The sequence below is a fragment of the Scomber japonicus genome, chromosome 5, assembly GCF_027409825.1.
Source record: "Scomber japonicus isolate fScoJap1 chromosome 5, fScoJap1.pri, whole genome shotgun sequence".
Classification (NCBI taxonomy): domain Eukaryota; kingdom Metazoa; phylum Chordata; class Actinopteri; order Scombriformes; family Scombridae; genus Scomber; species Scomber japonicus.
In genome coordinates, this window is record NC_070582.1 from 30,574,650 (window position 1) to 30,596,590 (window position 21,941).

Consider the following 21,941-nt stretch of genomic DNA (forward strand, 5'->3'; position numbering starts at 1 on the left):
AGAGGAAGAATGTGCTGCCAGTGTGCCCAGTAGCTACAGATACTGGAGAGCTGAGGGATGGTGAGGTATTGGTCTCTGAGGACAGTCCACGATGGGCGAGAGAAAAAGAGGAAGGGTCTATATCATAGTTATAATTTATTCAGTCTGAAGTCTGTGACAAAACCAGCACACACTCGCACACACACACACACACACACACACACACACGCACACACACACACACACACACACACACACACACACACACACACACACACACATCCACATCACTTTTGGAGACATTACATAGACTTATATTTATATCCTGGAGGCTAACCCTAACCATCATCATAATTACCTAACCTTAACCCTCACCCTAACCTTAACTTAATTCTAATGCACTGACCTAAAATCAGCTTATTCCTAACTAGGGACAAGGCTTTTGTCCCCAACTGGACAAACCATCCCTAATTAACTGGCCCTAAGTCTGAAATTTGTCCTCAAAAGTACCCTATGACAGAGAATACACACACAGAAGTGAAAAACTGCACACACACAGAGCAGAAATGCCTTGGGCATGAATACAGTAATGTGTCTCCTTTATACTAATTATCCAGCTCCCCCAACTTATCTGTCACATTTTAAGACAACATTAAAAGTGTGAAGATTAAAAATAAGACAGAGGGTTGTTAAAAGTCAGAAACTGTGGATGTGTGAAAGCTCATTATCCAACTGGAGTAGATATTACATTAAACAGTGGAAGAATGATCCATGCTCTAAAAACCAGACGAGGTGCCTCTTAAGTGTCTGAAACAAAATGGAGAGGAAGACATGTGAAACCTACTCAGTTCTAAAAAAAAGCACTAAAACCATGAAGCTTTGGTCCAGCAGACAGGAAACAGCAGGAAGTTAAAGCCACATACAGAATAGCAATTAGCAAACCACTGAGATAAAAGGCTACATCTAAACGGAGAATGTGAAATAGCCAACACCTGTGCACTGCTGGAGTTTGTTGTCTTTGTTTATTGAGCTTTCTGGATGTGATCGTGCAAACTGCCTTCCTTTGTTTGGCTGTTCTCTTTTTTTTTTACCTGGCTGAATGTCCAAGTGAGCTTCATGTGCTTGGTAGCTGCGTAGCTGCACTCCAGAAGTCTTGGTCTGCTGTTCACGTCCACCAGACACTTGTTGTCGTCGTCATCAATCGTCGGACTCAGCACTCCCAGGTGAAGCTGCTGGGAGCTGGTGAAGTACACGTTCTGCTGGGAAACAGAAAGAGGAGGTGAGGAGTTGGGATATTTCATGCACGTTTGTGATGACATACCCTTAAAACAAAAAAGCAAGCATAACACAACCACATAACTTTTAGATGTGTCAGACTGAATGTATTACCATGGTTACCAAATGATCTTGCATGATACAGTATATAATTAACTCAGCTTGTATCTATTAATTATGAAATTGCCTGAATACACACTAAAGAAGGGTGTCTTGCCCAAAACTTCTTCTGCGTAGCAAAATTAAAAAGTCAAATTGGACTGCTGTCCAAGAGAGAAGAAAAGGCCATGATCAACAGATCCTCCTGGAGAATCCAACGTAATCAATATTTCCAGTCGAGAATGAAGTAATGATGAAGTTATCTCAGTTGTTTCCTCTAGGAAGGTAGATTCCTTCACCATGAGAGAGTCAGTCACAACCCGTCTCCTCTGGTAAAAAAGTTTTCAAAACTCAAAGTGCATTTACACCACAGGTTAATAATCCGTCAGTGGCAACCTTTTGTCAGCTAGTGGAAAGAACCTAACCTCTTAGAGTCAGAGAGAAAAGCTTTATCTGAATAATGAGAACTTCGGCACAGGCCATGCAGATACAGTAAAGGTGGAACCATAGTGGTCCAGGATAAATCTTCATAAATAAAAGAAACTGAAGAAATTGAGATGTGCACATTCCTCTACACCCAGACTCCACTTTAGTTTGGTTATGAAATCAGGATTAACTTGAAACAGGCCTTATGAGAATGGACAAATCAGTGGGGAAGAATATAAATAAATTATTCAAAACAACCCAAAGCGACCTGTCATATACACACTTTCTGAAATCCATGAGGACTTGTTACATGCCCCCATGCCAACCAATCGTTTCTTAAAAAGGATCTTTAACTGAGCCACTCTCAGTGTGTTGACTCATATATCAAAGACTTGGTATATGCATTGCCCTCATATCTCAAAGACACTCCGGACTTTTTGAATAAGTTGAAAGAGTGTCACGTGGACTCTAATGACCTTCTATGTACTATGGATGTCTCTAGCTTGTACCAGTGTTTCCTCTGGGATTTCTTTCAGCAGCAGTGCTTTGAAGTTATTTGACTATTTTCAGATGACTTTGGACCATCATTATTACATATTACAATATTTGGACAAAAAAAAGGACAGGTTATAGTTTTTCACTGGACACTCATACATTATCAACAAATATGCTCACTGAGTAAAGTAAACACTATGTCCTGACATCCTAATTCAGAACAGGATAAGAATGGATTAATATTTCAATATGAATTCATATTTTATTTCAAGAACAACAACAGGAATGTCTATAATAGCAAAGTCACTCAGCTGGCATACTAGCAAACTAAGAACAGTTAAGCTACATACATCATTTGCTATTGGTTGTGGGCAAAACATGTTTATGCCTTTTGAACAGCTGATTTGATAGTACTTATTGACTCTTTACTCACAAAGGTTTGATTACACTTACAATAACAAGTGTAGTTGTCATCAACTTGCTGCTCAAAGTGGAGAAAGTATGCATGGTTTGCGTTTGTCATGATTATTATGTACAATGTGAAATTTCAGTGAGAGGTCTTTCAACTGATTACCTAGTGAAGTCTAGGAGACCCACTTACTTTTGTTCTCAGATCCCAAGTGGGTATCGTCCAAGTGGGTATCGTCCTTAGCATGATTGTATACACTGTTATTCTATGATTAAGGATGATCAATTCATCCATCCAAAGTCTGGTGTTCACATTATGGTTAGAGGCAGAGTCACATGTAACTAAATATGTGGTTAACCTGCTAAAATGCCCATCTAATTTCTATTATGTTGGGAAAACAAGAGTTAAAAGGTAGGGTATGTGAAGACAAGTGCTCTATTTGTTAATCGTGATGATACATTATCAGTGGCTAGACATTTTAACTATAGTACATGGGCATTTAGTCAGTGAACAATCCTTCTCCAAATGGAGGCGTATTGAGTACACTTCCTTGGTATTCTCATTTCTGATGGGATGAAAGAGGAGTGTTTTGTGTGTTTTAGTAATCTACATCATGATACTCCTGCCTGGAATGGTTGCGTCTCCCCTTGCTGGGATGTACTTGTTGTACCAGTGGGGGGGTCATCTATAATTAACCCCACTTGTGTCTATTGATTGTGAGATTGCCAGAATACACGCTGAAGAAGGGCGTCTTGCCCGAAATGTCCGTGTGGCTATATTAAAAAGTCAAATTAGAGTGCTGTCCAAGTCTGTTTTTTATGATTAACTACACTGAGGATCCAGCATCCAGCCTTCAAGGTCTAATTGTGAGTTCATCTCCTTGTATCTTGTTTTTCTATGATAAAGTATCTGTCATTTAGTTTGGTTTTATGATTGCTTCCTTGGCGGTTCACAACCAGCAAATGATAGTATTGCTGTTCATCGTATGAATTCATGTTTTATATATGAATTCACAAACCTACAGGAACTGTCATCATGAAACCTTGTGGTTGGTCCATTTTGCTTTGACACAACAAAACTGATAAACAGCTTTCACACCAGCTCAAACAAACCAAACCATACAAATTTAGTTGGAACCATTTGGTTTGGTTCTAACTGAATTTGTATGGTGAACTATCCAAAGTACCTCAAAACCACTAATCCACTTCATACAGTTCATAATGAGATTTTTGCTTGTTGTTGTTGTTGGTTTTTACATTTTCCATTAATAGCAATACTAATGTATGATAAAAATGATTATACAGATACGATTAGTAACATTGATAGCACAGTGACACAGATGGACCTTTCTGTGCATTTTATCATTGCTTTAAGTTTGGAAGACTGTCATCATATCGCACTTCCTTTGTATTTTCTACATCTTCTTTTATCATTTCATTTAGAATGTATGTGTACTTTTCTTATTGTTTATGCATCTTTCATATATTCACACTGTGTGTTTTACAGAAATGTCCCAAAAAGGTTTCTCTCTTCACTGAGACAACAGATTCTTTTATATTTTATAATAATGCAACTTTGCAAATATCAAGCTGAAGCCTGTATTGATGGTGGTTTCTGTCATTAGCAGCTGAGAGTCCTGAATATAGGCTATTTTTTAGTTGTTTCTTTTTTTATCTCACCTGCAAAACTTGCTAAGTCAACATTCACTTTTAATGTTGGGAAAAATAAACAGCCTACCTGTAGCTGATCTAATTAAACAGAAATACAAAAGAAGGAAAAAAACCTGGAAACATTTAGTGGTGAGAGATAAAGAAGGGAGAAGAGAGGTCAGGGAAAGAAGCGTACGTTCTGGCTAAATACTAGCTGAGCAAATTTTACATACCTGAAAAAGCAAAGAAGAAAGAAAACACAAAGACATGGTAATGAATGCAAATGTTGGCCCAGTTTTGAAGCCTGGTGAGGTAAATCAAATACACCTTAAGTAGTTTAAGAATTTCAAACCATAAACTCAGACATGCATTTCCACGACTCTGACAGAACAGAGAGAGACGAGACAAAGAATCACAGAAAGCCTGACATAAGTGCAGCAAATGAGCCGGATCAAGTTCGACATGAAATCCAAACAGGCAGAAAAAAGTTGAGATCAAGGAGTACTGGAGGAGAAAGCGAAGGAGCGGCATTGCTTAGAACAAACGGAAACACTGGCTGGGTCCTCTGATGTGTGACTGTGTGTGTGTGTGTGACTCTGTGTGTGTGTGTACAAGCTCTGAGGAGGTAATTGATTAGAATGATGACCGTCTTACAGGAACAGGACATTTCTAGGTAGAGGCCATTATCACACAGAGAAAGAGCCACAGAGCTTTTAAGCCTCTGTTTTAAAACACCCAGAGACAGACAACAGAGCAGGAGGTGTGTAACATGCACGCACCTACGAGTATGAGCACGTTGAGTGTGTGTGTGACACTTCACAGCGAGGATATGTTTGTTTGCTCGTGCGCTAATAAGAGGGGTTAAACTTGCATCTGTCAATAGATTGACGCTCGACTCCCAACAGAGGGCTTAATACTATCTCTCCTGTCACGGCTTCTTAAGAACCTCTAATAGAAGGATTAGCACAGTTGTGTGTTAGACAGATAGCAATCTCTCCTGACAGATTTAACAAGCGTGGACAGAAGAAAGCCAGTAAAGCTAGGCCGATTTTCTGGTGTTTAATGCGCACGCTTAGCAGATGACATTTCGATCTCAACAAAATCTTCGTGAAGTTAAAAAAAAAACAAACAAACAAAAAAACCCACAACTTGCTATTTAGTGATCTAATCTGTCATTTCAAATGCTGTGTGACATTTTTGATATAACAACTGTCAGCACCAGACGCATACCATATGAATTATTCTGCATGTTGAGAGGAGTCTTCTAACAGGATGGGAACATAGTTGGACTGTCGGCAGCAGCTTTCATGTGAAACAAGACTCAAAGTTCAGAACCCCCTGAGGCTGCAGCATTCGCTATAATAATTATGATATCTTCAAAGATTTGTCTCATGGGGAGAAAGAATGAAAAGAAAATGTCATTGCATTCTGCTCATTAGATTTTGATGTGTTTTTTTTTTGTACAATTGGAAAATTTGGCCTGAAAGCAGTGTTGGCTAAAATGTCAGGGCTTCACTGAGAACTGACAGTAAGTGATATTCTTTGAAACACATTACATGTCAATCTGACCTGTCACTGTTGGCAAAGTGCTAAAAGGATGGACAGACTGGCTAAAGATAATTGATAATATGTGGGAGGAATACACATTAAAGAAGGGTGTGTGGAGGTAAGCAAAAACAGGAGTTTTCAGAGGGTGTTAAAGGACAGATTCACAATTTTTTCAAGTGTGTCTTCAAACAACAGTCAGGTGTCCATAAGAAACATCCCCTTTAAATGTCCTTTCAATGTAAGTGAAAAATCCACAGTGTGTCCACACAGTCATTTAAAAGTTTATGTGAAGCTTCTATTGAGTCTTCAGCAGTGTGAGTTAGTCATATCAAGTGATATCTGACACATTTACAGTCTTTTTAGCATCATTTCCTCTTAGTGTTTCCCTGTTGAGATGTGGTGGAAGTATAGTCACAAAAAGAAGAACTTTGGCACTAAGACTGTAATGTTGAAACATATTGACTCGATTGGACTCATTTGGGACGCTGAATTGTAATTAGCTTCAGATAAACTTTTTTTTTTTTAATATATTTTTACACAGTCTCACTTATATTGTAAATGTGAGAGGAATAATTATGGTAAGAAAAAACTATTTTAATGTTCATTTGAGCTCCTGGCTATTGTTTTAACATCCTTTAAGTTCTTCTTGAACCCTAGGAGCGTCAGATAAGAAAACACTTTATTTCTGCAGGGCAGTTACAAAAAACACATTCTTCCTTTGCCGTTCAACTTATCATGATTCCCATGTATGAAACTTGTCTTTCATAATCACTCACTGAGTATCTTTTTACTGTCTTTACTAGGCCTGTCACAATAATTATGTTATAGACATATTGTATAATAACATAATTATCATCATATCTATATATGGGCTTATCATATGATACATGGACATGAACTTGATCACAGTATTGTCACACTTCACATTAGCAGCTAAGAGGCTATTCATGTCACATTGGCTAAGCAAGTAGTGTCCTCCATTCCACACTGTGTATGTCCTGAGAGGAGACTGTAGAAGTGAGCGGCGCCGCTTATATGGAATTAAAGGTGAATAACTCTTTCCTGACCCATAATGACAGTCTGTGTTTTTACAGAAGTGTAGCTCCCACTCTCCAATCCCAGCCCCCACATCCCCTTGCATTATTATATTATATTATCATTATATCAGTGGTATAAAATGATCATCAAATGACAAAAATATTGTTTATCGTGATTATTTCTGAGGCAATATATCGTCCAAAAGAAGTTATCATGACAGGTCTAGTCTTTAACTTGATATACTATAATTGTCTGTGGTCTCAACAAGCACCTCAAACAAAGCAGCTACAATTTTTCAAGATATGAGGATTCATAACAAGAGAGACAATTTAACATACAGTGCTGTCCCCACTGGCCTTTTGTGATTCATAGCCTTTGTGAGAATCATCATTAAATTACAGCTGACATTTAAAATATGACAATTATTATTTATAAAATGATCATTGCAAAGAAATATGAACTGTTCTGTCCTTTCCTAATAAGTCTTTCAAAGATAATGACACAATTAACCCCTGATGATGCTGAGCTATAATACACGCAGATTTGTTTGCTACCTGGACACATTGTGAAAGTGTTGTAACTGAGGCAGCTTATTACTGACAGCAGGGGATGTCGTTAGACAGGCTAATCACTGGTGTTTCCCTCAGACATCTGCTCTGGTGGCAGGAAGACAACACAAACACACACAAGCAACACACACCAGCTGCAAAGTTGTCTCAGTACATAATGGAGAGGTTCTTTCAGACGAGTGCAGCAGGAAAGAGGTAGAGGAGGAGAGTTTAAGAGGGAAAGCAAACAATGAGGTTACCTACAGAAAAGCTGTTATTTATAGATCATGTAATGAACTGACAAAAAAAATGTTTTCCAGTTTCTAATACACACACACACACACACACACACACACACACACACACACACACACACACACACACAAAGAGGGAGAGAGCTCATTACAGTATCTAACACTGATCAGATTGCTCCCAGTTTTAATAGGCTTACAGACACAGTCATTTTCAAAATGGATTACTTTAGTGAAACAACAACCATTACAATGTCTCCATTTTATATCCATCGCCTTTTAATGACCCGCAAAATTAACCAGCGGGTTCCTCTATCTTCTCCTGCTTTTGACGTCGCTTACATTTCTTTTTTGTTTTTTTCTGTGAAAGTAGAAGCTTGTTGGAAAAATTCACACCTTGCAAGAATTTATATAAAAAAATAAAATGGTGTTTTATCCCACTGGGAGGTTGTGAATGCATTTTCTTTCCCCCTGATGAATAGATACCAACAACACACTCTCAAAAATCGATTTTCTTTTAGAAGGTCCAGTAATTGGGTTTCTTTGATAAACACACATACATAAACACTCATACTATTTGCCAACAGTTTAAATCTGGTAATTGGGTTGAGTTTTTTTTTGTATCAAACCAACTCCCCTTTGAAATACTAATATTATTTTTGTATATATCATTTCAACATTAATTTCCCTCATTATTTGACACTTTGGCTATGTTTAATATGAACATCCCACATTGTAACATTATATACGACTGGAAATAAGGGAAAACATAATAGGCCCACTTTAAAGTAAGAAAAAATCCCTGTTAAAAAACAAGCCTTTTCTCTTTTCCAAGTTGCAAGGCTGTGTTTCAAAGTTTAATCTTCGATTAAACTCCATCTACTTGGTGCTGTTACTCTTTATCAAGCCCTGGCTGTATTTTCCAGCCTCTAACAAACATCAAAATCTGCTACATTTCCTGCAGCTTGTTCATTTTTGCTTGAACCTACTTAAATTCAATATCCTGATAATTTTTGCTGTGTAGACACCCACACATCCTAACACACACACACATACATACATACACACTCACACACACAACTGTGCTGAGTAAATACCCTCAAAGGTCTAGTTTTCAGACTTTTTTGATCCAGCCACAAACCAATCTTCATAGCAAAGCTAAACCCAATCTCGGAGCCCACTGGCTATGTCTGACAACGATTAGCTTCTGGGGCAACATCTAATAAGACTTCATTTTCCATGTGCTAGTCTTTGTTTATAGTCTGATTAGCAACTTGAGACGCTTCAAACGATATTTCAGCTAATCCCTAAAACAGATGTATGCATAAGAATACAGATAAATACACATACTGTTTACCTGCATGTGACCAAAACTCGCTCAAACGGGATTGGTCAATTCTATTTGGACTACAAACAGACTACAAACAGCAGCCAGAAGGCTTCTCGTACCAAAATCTTGACCTGTTGCCTACAGATACATTTATATGCAGGTATCTGTTTATAGAGATTAGGCCATATCGATATTGAGGCACACATCAGATTTGTATTACCTGCTTAATTTCCACTGCAATTTCTCACTATTTTGTCAAATAAATGTCATCAAAACATCCTGCAGGGCTGAAGTTAGCCTCTGATTCAACAGCCACACTGATTTTAGAAAATGGTTTCCTGTGGTTTCTTACAGTGGGAGATGTATACACAGCCAGAATGCACATTGGTCATGATAGAAGAGAAACAACTTGCTGGAAAACTATAGACACTGTCGCTAGCTGACAGCTGTAGCTAGTTGACAGCTGTAGCTAGTTGACAAGATGCATTTGATTCTAATGAGAAATGGCTGCTAGTATAGCACTAATAATGCTAACACAAACTTCACCAGTAAGTTAGCTCTGGTGGTGAAAAACTGAAGGCCAAAGCACAGCAGCTTCGGGGCAAGTGGGTCAGAAATCTACTTGCCCCGAAGTCAATTTTTGTACTTTTCCCTATACAAACTGAAGCAACAAACACTGTTGATGGGTATGATCCACCCTGTAAAACCAAAACATAGAGCTTAAAGATGCTAAAAGGTTCTGTAGAGCTGAAGGGAACTGTAGAACCTCCCTTTTCACATGACACATGGTCATTTGATCCACTGCTCTTATGAAAACATTGATTAGTGCAGCTTTAAATAAAGAATCAATACTTATTCCTCCCACGAGTGCATGCTTGAAAAACTCACTTTATTGCAACAACTATTTTTTGATATTCTATGTATGAGTCATGAGTCTTTAAATCCATACTGTATGAGCACTGCCAAAACTTCTAAAGTCCTCAGTCTCTTACACTTAAGGTGACACATTTGCACAATTTCTAACTCCAAGTGGGAGATCAGAGTCTCCAGTCATCAGGACCTTCAGGTGAACATTTTTTTCATTTGACGGGTAAAACGGATGTGACATGAATGCACCATGAGGTCGGCAGCTGTGGTCATTTACCGGCATATATAAAAAAGTGCTTAGTTGAACGCCTGCCAACGAATTCCTTCCTCCCTGTGATATCTTTCTCAATCTCAGTTTGTTAAAGTGTCTTTCTCTCTTTCTGCCCATCTTGCATCTCCTCCCAGGCTTCGCTCCCCTCGTCCGTGTCGAGTGGCCGCCAAGGAAATTGAGGAACGTTATGCATCGTTGACATTCAACACTTCATCAGGTATTCAAAGCCATATCCATCCATCCCGTCGGACACACAGGCACACACACTGAAATGGAGCGAATCTGTTCAGAAAGAGGAGGACTCAAGGTAATCTGAAAGATTGGATGAATCAGAATAAAAGGATCTATACAGGGAATAAGATGGACTGGTGGGAGTAACAGAATTACAAAAGATACTCCACATGAATAAAGAATAAAGAGTGAAAAGTGATAAAGGCATGACAGAGGACCAGAGGAATATTTGAGGCTTTGATGTTTATTATGAAACAGTTCCTGCTGCTTTTTGCTTTACATCCTCAGGCTGATCTTTCAGAACTTTTACACATGGCGTCTTTGGCGGTCGCCAATGAGCCCAAGATCAATATACACTGGATTTGATAGTGAAAATGAGGTTAGTGTTGTTTTACCATGTGTCAGTTTGATCAGGATTAGACACCAAAGTCTAACATTTCTTATGGTGAATGCTCAGAGTAGCCATTTATGTGTACATATGAGAATATCCATTAACTGCAAAGATTATGGATCTATCTATTATATACTAACTTTCACTAATCCCTCGATGATTACAGCAGCAGGTACAGGACAGATAATAACTTCAATTTCCTTTTAACGTGCAGCGTAATGTATGATTCTAAAAGCCCAAATACCTCCAGTGTATAAAGTGATTAGTTCCCCTTGCTGATCCTGTACTGTGTAATGATATTCTGCTGCTATCTTGACTTATCCTAGTAAAGCCAAGAAATATCACTGTTATCTGGAGACGTTTTACAGTGCAGTGGGTAAATTATGGCCTGCTAAAAGTCTTTTTTCTTTTCGGTAAGCCGGAATTCCTCCACAAATACAAGCGAACAAATTATCTGTTCATTTGTTCTGCCTTTAATACCACTGAATAACTCCATTGCCAGATAAATCTTGCTCCGCTTCCACTAACTGGAGAAGCACATGCTCAGCTTTGAACATAGTCGTGTTAGAGTTACATCAAAACAACTTTTCGCAAATTAGAATCATACAGGCCAAATTAATAATACTGCATCATTCTATGTCCCTGAGGAGGGATGTAAAATTGGCCCACAGGCTTCAATTTGGGCAGTTCTGGCTGGTACTGAGGGCAATCTGCTCTGCCACAGGCTGAATACATTTACCTGCTATCTGTCTTCCCCATCCCCAGTGTCCATGTTGTAAATGTGAAAACTTTTCACAGAGTGCCTCTCAAGCCAAAACAACACAGTATTAAGCTTTTTATTTTCAGGTAAAAAAAGCTCAAGACCATTTCCCCATCTCTATTTCATGTTTTGAAATAAATAAAGACAGTAAGGGAGATGAAAATGTACCATTACAACTCAATTTCTGTACCAGCACCTGCTGATTATGATGTCTCCAGGAGAGTGAAGATGTGAAAGGGAAAAGACAGGAGAGACAGAGAAACGCTAGCACAGCTGTTTCAGCAGCTGATCCTGTATTGCTGAGTATGACCCAGATAAAAAGTTTGATGTTTCAGATGTTAAGGCGCTGGTCAAAGCTATTAACTTTACTGACAATGGAGGCAAGGCTTGGAGTGGCCCGAGATGTAGTTGAGTCTGGTTGTGATTATGCTGACCTCTTTATGGCATCCATGATATAATGACAGTAAAACATTAATTTTTAATCTGCTAAGCTGAAGTGGTGAGAAGTGGAAACATACAGTCCCACTCCCTTGGTGTTTGAAGTGTTTTCATTGCCTCCATTAAAGAGGGCAACAAGTGCAGCCTTTACTGCCCTTTAGAATCAAATAGCCTTAAATCTGCAGAGGGCTGATAGAGTTGTTGATTGGCCTGGGTGACTCAAGGATTAGTTTGCAGATATTTCAGCTGCAAAGGCCAAACACTTTCACTCTACAAGCTAAACAGCACATGCCAAACCGGTGTTATTACTGCATAGTGATAGATTGACTTTTTGCTAACGTTCTCCCTCTAATTAGCCAGCTTAGTCATTATGGAAATGTGACTTTTTCATTTATGTAAATTACCAGCCCCCATAACTCGATTTTGCTGATGCCCCTATATGCATGCTGACACCACAATTTACAATCTGCTTTTACTACCTACTACAAACAGTCCAATTCCCTATATACTTGGGAATGTTTTAAGCTGCACTAATATTTTCATATTAACAAGTAAAAACATTATGTGTAATGTGAAAGAGGTCATTTATAGCGACAAACCTACAGAGAATTACCACTCCCCCCTTCAGCTCTACAATACCTTTTATCTCATTATTTTGGCGTCTGGACGGCAACTCTGCTCTTATCAAAATCATTTCCAGCAGCAGGAAGCTGTTTCTTTTAGCCAAAATGCTCTAATAAATCCACTGTACATTATACCTGCCTAGCACCAAAGAGCAGACAGACAAAGTTAGAGACTAATTGGTGAACAGAGTGATGAATTTTGCAAGTTTATTTTCCTCAGGAGATGATGGAGACCTAAATTCATCAGGTGGATAGACACATGACTTCAGATGTATGCTAATGTTGTTCTGTGTTTGTGGATATATAAATAAACTCGGCATGTTAGATATAACAGGTTGCTTCCATTAATTATGAGCAATTAAATCAAATCAATTTTGTTGTTTTAAAATTGTTTTACAGGCATGAAAGGGTCAAACAAAAGTATTTTACTATAGAAATGCAAATATTTGACAAAAGATTCTGAATTTTGTTTCCCACCTTGGTAATTATCTGATGACCCATTAGTTTAGGCAAAACCATGACATTAAGTTATGTTCTCAACAAATAATTTTATGTTACAATAATTTTCGGCTTTAAGTTTAGAAGTGGGACAACTGTATGTGTTTTAGTCTCACACAGACACTTTTTGTTGACTAGAGAATAAAGCGATATCATTCACACATTTCTCTTAATATCATGCAACCTTATGCAACGTTTGCTCACTCTAAATCCTTCATTTAAAATAACAAAGATGGCAAGGCAGTCCGATTACCTCCTGCTGATAACCTCGCCTGTGTGATCCTTTTTTCCATGTGTTTGCAGAGAACAAAGCAGAATAAAATGAGAGCCCACTGACCTGTGGTGTCATACCATGACAGAGATACATGATAGGAACATTGTCAGTGTCCGGTCCCTGGTCCAAACACAGGTCATCTCTGAGACTGTTCTTCAACTGGAAAAATGAGGGTGAGATAAAAAGGGGGTAAGAGGTGAGGAAGGAGTAGGAAAGAGAAAAAATTAAAATGAAAAAGTATACAATGTATCCAATTATAATAAAACTCTCTGTAGATGTGTTTTAACAAGCATTATATGTCAAATTATTGTAGGATACATCAGAAATAGGAAGAAGAAATTGTTCACATACAAATTTTACATACGTATTTTGTGTGTTGCTGGAGGATTCCACTAGAGGGCACATCAGACAACTAAAGATATAAATAGAACTTTCCGATTTGCATCATGTAAACAAAAATTAAGGCAACACTCGATGAAGTTACTATTTTGTTGATTGTGATATTATGTCACTTATGAAAAAAGTGACAGGGGCTTCATCAGTATGTAAGGTGCTTAAATGAAGACAAGACAATTCGAAAACCAGTATTGTCGAATGTCCGCCAGGATGTTTGATGATTTTCCCTGTTGGATTAGCACACTGATTATACAACACAACACACAGTGAACCAGTCAGTTCAGCAGAGTGGCAACAGGCATCAGCTACTAAGCCTCTCCAGCCATAATGCCCCTATCGTTAACGTACTTAAGTTCTGCTTTAGTCATCACATTTTCAGCACTAATAAACAAATTTATCTCCTCACTTAACACAATTTTAGGCTGTCAGAGTTCAGCAGCCTTTGGTCAAAGGGACGCCTCTAGGCTTACTTCAGGCACACTCGCATCGAGTCAAGGATGTAGTTAAAATGCCGCTGTTGGTTAGGGCATATCAAAGTTAGAAAATATCATCAAAAGGAGAATGCTGATCTGCTTTTGACCCACACTGAATCTTCCTCAGGGCATGTGTACAAAGAGGAATGAACCAGAGTGGAATGTCACATTCCACTCTGGTTGATTCCTCTTTCTGGCATTTCCACTATATCCCTGGCTTTGTGCGAGTGTGCCTAAAGTAAGTCCAGGGGCTTCCCCTAGTCTATAGTGGACCGGTGTAACTTCTAGTGCACGTTGCATTCACCTAGCATTTACAATTTTATAACTGTGAGCACCTGGCATGTTTTAATGTTGCTCTGCACCCTTTGATTTGATCACAAAAACTCGGGAAAGAAAATGTAGTATAGTAATATTAGCTTGCCTTCTGAGAACGAGATCAAAAAGTCTGGTATCAGTCACATGTCTTTGCATTCAGTTGGGAGCTGGTTGTTTTAAGACTGTTTTAAGACTTAAAATTGTGAAGCTATCCTTTAATGCTAACCTAGACTGAACCCGTCCTTTAAGACTAGAGTCTGAAGACTGGAGCTTTGCTAGCTGCTACACACACTATCAACACAAGCTAACTAATTCACTGTTGTATTTCTTTTGTTTTACAGATACATATACAGAAATTTAGAAACAACATGGAGAGTTTGGGGAAATTGGTCAGCTTAAGAGGTGTTGTTAAGTTTATTTTTTTACTTTGGCAGTTTGGACGGAGCCAAACTAGCTGTTCCTCTGTGCCCTTTGTTTAGCTAGTTTAGCTAGCCTACACACATTCTGACTCCAGCTGTATAGGCTACTTAACACACAGACATTAGATTGATATTGATATTATCATTACACTTTGGGGGAAAAAAGCCAAGTTCAAAATGTGGTAGTATTTCTTTCAGCCAATTACAAATACATGTGGTTTTATTCTCTAGATGTGATGTGTGAAGCACATTATCGGTTTACGACAGATCTGTCTTTCTCTCCCTATTTGCATCTCTCTCTCTCCCCTCTAGCCTCTGTCTTTCTCTCTCTGTCTCTGCATTATTAATTAGCCCATTATGATGGAGTGGTGCACTACAGAGCTCTGGTTGTGTGGCTGAATTGAAGACAAATGGAGCCACTGCAGGCTAATTACTGCTTGCCAGGAGAAAGTAATACAAACACTTTGTACTAACCTTCGCCTTCTTTTTTGGCAGCTGCAAAGTAATATTTCACAAAGGAAAATCATCTGTACTTTTTGGACTGCATGTTACACTTTTAATTTGGCTATATTTCACGTTGGAGACTAATTATACAATATATGTAAATTAGCACGTGTGATCAATATACTTCAGTTTGTCCTTGTTCTTTGAAAACGTTAGTTTATTCCTGCTTTTTTTTGGTGCCTCCATCTTACTTATTTTTATACTGTCTAGTTCTCAGATCTCAAGAAGTTACATGGTTAGTACAATATGATCATAATTGATAATATGTAGGAATAGAAGATATCCCTTCCCAATGCATCTGCATAATGTATCTGAAGCAAATATGAAGCTCCAGTAGATATATTTCAATGTTACAGAGTTTTTGTGCCAAAGTTCCTCTTTTTGTTACTATACTTCCACCACAGCTCAACAGGGGAACACAAAGAGGGAATTTGATACTAAAAAGAAGTGTGGCAGACAGCCACTTGATTATGACTAACTCAGACTGCTGAAGCCTCGTATAAGCTATACAGATTAAAATGTTTAATTTAAATTTTAAATGCATTTTTGCCGTTGGCCCACATCACTTACATTGAAAATGAATTTGAAAGGGATCTTAGTAGCTAGTATGAACAGGAGGAAGGATTACATATGGGTACCTAACATACTTGAACATTTTTAGACACACTTGAAAAATTGTGAACATGTCTTTTAATGTCAAAGCCTGACTCTTTACAGAGTCACAGAGTGTTCGCATTTAAATGCATAAAATTGCATTATGAAGTCAAAAAACGCAACCTCAGAAAAAACTTTCCACCACAAATAATTATAGATTTGAAGAACACAGACGGAGAAGGCGGAGGTTCTTATTTAGGAACATTGTAGCATACTGTTCAAGTTTCTAGTAGGGGTCATGAGTTGATGCTTGAGTTTGGGGAGAACTTTAGAAGATTAAAACATTATAATGTCCTTTTTTTTCAAACTACACAGAAACACACATTACTTTCGGGTCAAGACATAATCTTAATGATCAGACCCAGTCAGCTCAGATTTGAAACAGCTCCAGTGGAGAGTTGGCCTCCAAAATCTTACAATATGCAGCTTTAACTGCAGCTAAAGTGTTGTAATAATGGAGAGCTTCAATATTATAGTTGCCTTAAAATGTTTGTACCGGTTGTGGTAAAAGTTCAGCTTACATTTTATGCTTTTATTTTATACACATTCAGACGCAGACATCCTAAGCCTTAAAAAAGTGATGATTTGAACACAAATGTCTTTTTATCCACTCAACCTTAACCATTCTTAATAAATGTTTCTCAAAAACCAAACATTTTTAAAGATGAATGAAAAGGGTTACTGGCTGACTCTTTTGGGTCCAATGTGATACTAAACAGATTTCTAAAGGTGCATGATTTGGAGTTTACCATGAATGAGGAGGCCTTCATTTTCTATTAATCTATTCTACATACAGCTTTTTTATCCATCTGTGTAGTTGGTCTCATCGAAATGCCCACTCATCCCACTTGCTTCGTAGATAAATCACTGACTACATTTCTACCTCAGTACTTGCTGCATCCCACCGCCTCCCAGGGCTCCTCTGCAGTCACATCACATACAGTCCTGCGGGGGTTTCAGCTCGGCCTGAGCTTAGCTTTCTATTTCACAATATCTCACGTTGCTGTCACACCTATTACACCGGTTCAATCATCTGGTATTTTACTGATCCCCAGAGGGTATTTCTCTTTCCTTCTGCCCGATTTTGCAGAGAGTTCAGAGGTCAGGCTCAGCTATACTGCAGCAGCCCCAGTTCTGGTAGGGATTCAGTGCATTGCTCAAAGGCAAAAAGCAAGTTGATTGTATGACAGATGGAATAATATGCATTGGTACATTATTCCACCCATGAGCGTTGTGTATTTTCTCATGTTTTATGTTCATAATGTCACCATAACACCATCAATTCTAAGAGTTGTTGTAGTAACCAGAGGGGTCCAGCAGGGGGAATGTAGAGCTACATTAAGGGACTACTCCACTAGGGATACTCCACTTTTCAGGTTTGGGTCCCTCTCATAATAAAGGTCCATATTCACGAGTGTGTTTGGTGTATATCTGCTCAGGAATTTATTTGTATTACTGTAACTTTGTGTATTGCGAAGTAATGAAGTTAACTACATGGCGATGAATAAACTAGCCATGTTAACCTCTTGTAATGCTAACAGCATTGTTGTCTATGGAGTTGTGCAATGGGAAACCCAAGGACTCACTGACATGTGGCCAAGAGGAGTCAGGGATCAAACCACCGACCTCCTGATTAAGTTGCTTTAACCAAGGGGAACACAATTCATCCACAGAGTCTGACCACAACCAATAGACTAAAGGCTTGAAAACACCTTGTTTTCAAGCCAAAAGTTTGTGTTGGGTTTGGGTTGTATACTTTGTATACATGGTGGATGTTTAATATGGCGTTTCTGGTATTTTTCAGTAATTCTACCATTTATAGCGATAAATGAATAATTATTTCTGCATCACAAAAATCTATTCCTGACTGTGTGGATACATTTTCGACAGCATTTAAACATTTATATTAGGAAAAAAAATATAGAGAATATAATTGAACTGTTATAGAAGTTATAAAGTTATAACACAGGAAAATGACAAACATCTAAATAATTAAAAACCTTTCTCTCTGGTGTCTGGGTGGATTTGTTATGATCTCAGTGAGTCTTGGTGAAAGATGGTGAAACAGTTTAAGCCTGTGACAGTGAGTGATTGCGTTTCATCAGAAACTGCTTGCCAGATCTTGATGTAGTATTTCCCCTTTGTTCCATGTCTAGCTTGCATGAGCGCTGCATTTCTCCAGCTTTCGTTTCATGTTAAAAAAGAGATGAGTGAAGAAACAGCATCCACAGATGGTATCACACCACAACACTTGTTGCTCTCACTCCAAACCGCTAACTCCTGTGAGGCTTTGTTTTTTGTCAAATATGTACCCTTCATATCTACATCTCTCAGATGTCACTGCAGCAACGCTTTCATCTCATGTTCTCGCAGCGGAGTCCCCGCACATGCTCAGTAGTGTCAACAAATAACTCCATCCGGCTCGCACAGTGATTGAAGTGTTTATCGAACAACAAACAAGACGTGGTACGGAGGCTGTTTTCAGAGCTCGAGACTCAATTGCTTCTGCTAATGTCTGCGTGGAACCGTACCAACCTTTTTTTTTTAACCCCTCATCAATTTATAATCTCTTTTTCTTCTCTTCAATGACAGACTTGACTCATGCAGAGTCAATAAAGCTGAAAGAATAAAACCTTTTCAACCTGCAGGATGATGATTTTCAGACTGTTGCAGTCTAGCTCGCGTAAGACAGAAGCCTGAAACTACACCTGCACTCAAGCTGGGAGTTTAAAAGGTTAAGAAGAGACCACAAAGATCAAAGATCATAATCAAAAATGGAAATATATTATTAACACTTGGACACGGCCTAGAAGTAGTCATTTTTCTTCCTCTATCAGCAGGAGCAGTCAGAGCGGTGGGATAATTCTGCTCAGCTTTCAACAGATTACGGTCATTTTTCAATTATGCAAAATCCTCTGACAGCCGTTAGCTGAAGAGAAGAATAGTCATGTGGAAATTAAGTGCTGTAAAAAGGTTTAGTCTTTTCAGTACCCTGCTGCTGTGATTTGAAGTGAGCTCTTAGCACAGGGAACCATACGGTATATCACAAGTTGTGCGTGCAATTAGGCTCTGGTGTTAATGGAAAAGTAAAGGTGGGAGAGCTTGAAATAGCTGGAAAAGTAAAGTTTTAATGTAGATGTTTGTCATATTTGTCTGCTTATAAAAGAGGATTATAACCTCAAGATTTGTGCTTGGTTTCAGTTTGTGCCAGTAAACCGCAGACAGCTCTGGAAATAGCCACACTATGAAACTCTTCATATAAAACCTAAAAGAAAAAATCCACTTAATGCCTCACATCCAAGGTGAATTAGGGTACAGTCTACAGAGGCAGAGGAAAATATAGTTCCAACCTGAAAAAAAAAATGAAGTAGCTGTAGATGTAATGGAAAAGTTGCAGTTTTACAGCTTGAAATACTTGTTTTTTTTAGAGCTTTAATGGAACAGTTTAATCATGTTTCAGTTTAATTTAGGTGCTTTCAACATAACTCTGAACACATTACTTTTGGTTGGTTAATATGATTCAGATTTTGGAGGGAAATCACAAACAACCCTGGAAAAAAAAGAGGAACACAGGAAACCTGAAATATAGAGATTAGCCTCAGTGTTAATGGAAGCTTTAAAGTACTACTGCTTGAAATATTTAAGAGTTCATTTTAATGGAAATGTTGAGTCATTTCCATTAACTCATTATTATGCCATTTCAATGCTTGGCATTTGGTTGGTAACCATGGACAACCCTGGAAATGGCCACACAATAAAATTCTACAAAATAAAACCCAATCTAAATGGGTAATGTCAGAAAGAACGAAAAAATATATATGTAAAATAAATGTAGAAATATAGTGCCAACCAAAAGAAAAATGGGAAATCCCAACATTCAGAAATATGACAGCAACACTTTTGTTCCTTTATCTAAATAAAAACACCTTAATTATGGGAGCAAACCATCAAGGGTCTTAAATATGGCTGCCTTTTGACACATGGGAAAAAAACATTCACACACCACAACAAAGGCACATTAATTTTTGATGAAGCAAAAGGAGTGTCTTGTCCCTATTTCATAATGAATTCAAACACTCCTGAATACTTTATGCTGTGCTTTGAATAGTTTCTGTACGTGTAGTCACCAGTGGGGACTGAGTGTGGAAGTTTACAGTGTAGTGTGTTAACTGGGATCCAAACTTTACAGGGTTTTTTTTAAATATCTCACGAAAAGCAGTGTACTTTAATTTAAGAACACATATTTCCGAGTAGCAATAAATGACTTGAGTCAACTTAGGGAGGAAATTGAGCTCACCACTCCATAAGCAACCGTGTTGCTGTAGGATCGGAGCTCAGGGTAGATGTTAGAGAGGAACCAGCTGAACGGTCGGCACTGGAGTCTGGATCGCAGGGCCTTTCTCCCAGAAATGTCCCCGATGTTTATTCCTGAGTTCTAGAGAAGGAAATAAATACAAACACATCAGAGTTTACTTTCTGGTTTTACAATCAGCTTCATCCTCCTAATCTTCCAGTGTTGCATGAAATCAAACATGACTGAAAGGAATTGCTTCGAGCTTACAATAGAAAAAAAAAACGTCAACGCCCTGCAGTGAGAATTAATGAGCTGGATTGTTCACTATTTTCTGACATTTCATAGAAAATAATAAATTATATATATAGATCATGATAAATTATTTAAGCCATATAGCACAAGACACTGAATATCAGCATGGTTGTGATTCGGTCAGAGGGCCTGGACTTTATCTAACTGTAGATGATTATTGTATTTATCTCATAACGAGTTTGGAGGGCAGAGGAAAAAGTGGTAATGCTTGTAAGACAACATTTCTATTTTGTAGAAAATGCAGTTGAGTACATAACATATTTGTACTGAATTGTGTGTATACATAGAGGCTGTAGATAAATGTAAAATTAAAACTTCTGATGCTAAAGTCACTTTACAAAGAGAAACCCTGAAGCGCTCAGTCATTTACCGTTTTTTTAGTCCGTGTAAAGTAAGAATAAATATGTTTTCTGAGTTTGACATACCAAAGAAAAGTGTGTTGTTAAAGCTGCAGTTGGTAAGTCTTTAAGTAACTTTTTGTAAGTATTACATATTTGCTAAGACTGTTACGATGTAAAGACAGCATTACATGAAACTAGTAACCTGTAAAAAAAACAGGCTCATTTAGCCCCACCTACTGCTCCTACTGCAAATTGCCAGAATCCACCGCGACCAGACAAAAAGAACCAACCAGAGCCAGGATTGTGGTTAATGGAGTGTCTGACAGCTGTCAATCACTGCTCACGCACACAGCCCCCTCCCCTTTCCTCCTCACAGCCCCTCCCCCTTCCTCCACACAGGCCCCTCCCCCTTCCTCCTCAGCTCGGTCAAGCTCATATCTCAGAGTTTCTAAGTAAGGTATAGCCATGTGAAAGTCACTGTAAAGCGTTTTATATCTAGCTGTGTGGAGTGTAGTTGTATTCATGCGCCATGTTGTTTACCTGGCCTCTTCAGTCACGTGCAGGTCACGTGCACATCCATTGTCACGTGCCGTCGGGCGCACGTCAGCCTCCTCTGGGGGAGGGATCTGAAATTTGTACTCCTTCAAATTTGATGCTAAGTCCTCTCTCTCCTCAAAGTTACCAACTGCAGCTTTTACCACCCTGCCAAATTTGAATGATTAAAAATAATAAAAATAAAAATAATCGCCAAACATATGAAATTAGGCTTCAAAGGTGTAAAAATCAGCCTCTTTCTCTGCTCCCAAACGCTGTGGGAGTGCCTGCTGAGTTCG

General features: G+C 38.4%; 1 protein-coding gene across 1 annotated transcript in view; it reads right to left on the minus strand.

Moving 5' to 3' along the window:
• Positions 1–21,941, minus strand: part of LOC128358906 (polypeptide N-acetylgalactosaminyltransferase 18-like) — a 157,779-nt gene that overhangs the window by 11,479 nt on the left and 124,359 nt on the right. The window contains exons 8-10 of the mRNA XM_053319309.1: positions 20,459–20,596; positions 13,464–13,559; positions 1,071–1,238 (exon numbers count right to left, since the gene is read on the minus strand). Of these exons, the coding sequence (XP_053175284.1) occupies positions 1,071–1,238; positions 13,464–13,559; positions 20,459–20,596 (402 nt within the window). The remainder of the gene's footprint in view (positions 1–1,070; positions 1,239–13,463; positions 13,560–20,458; positions 20,597–21,941) is intronic.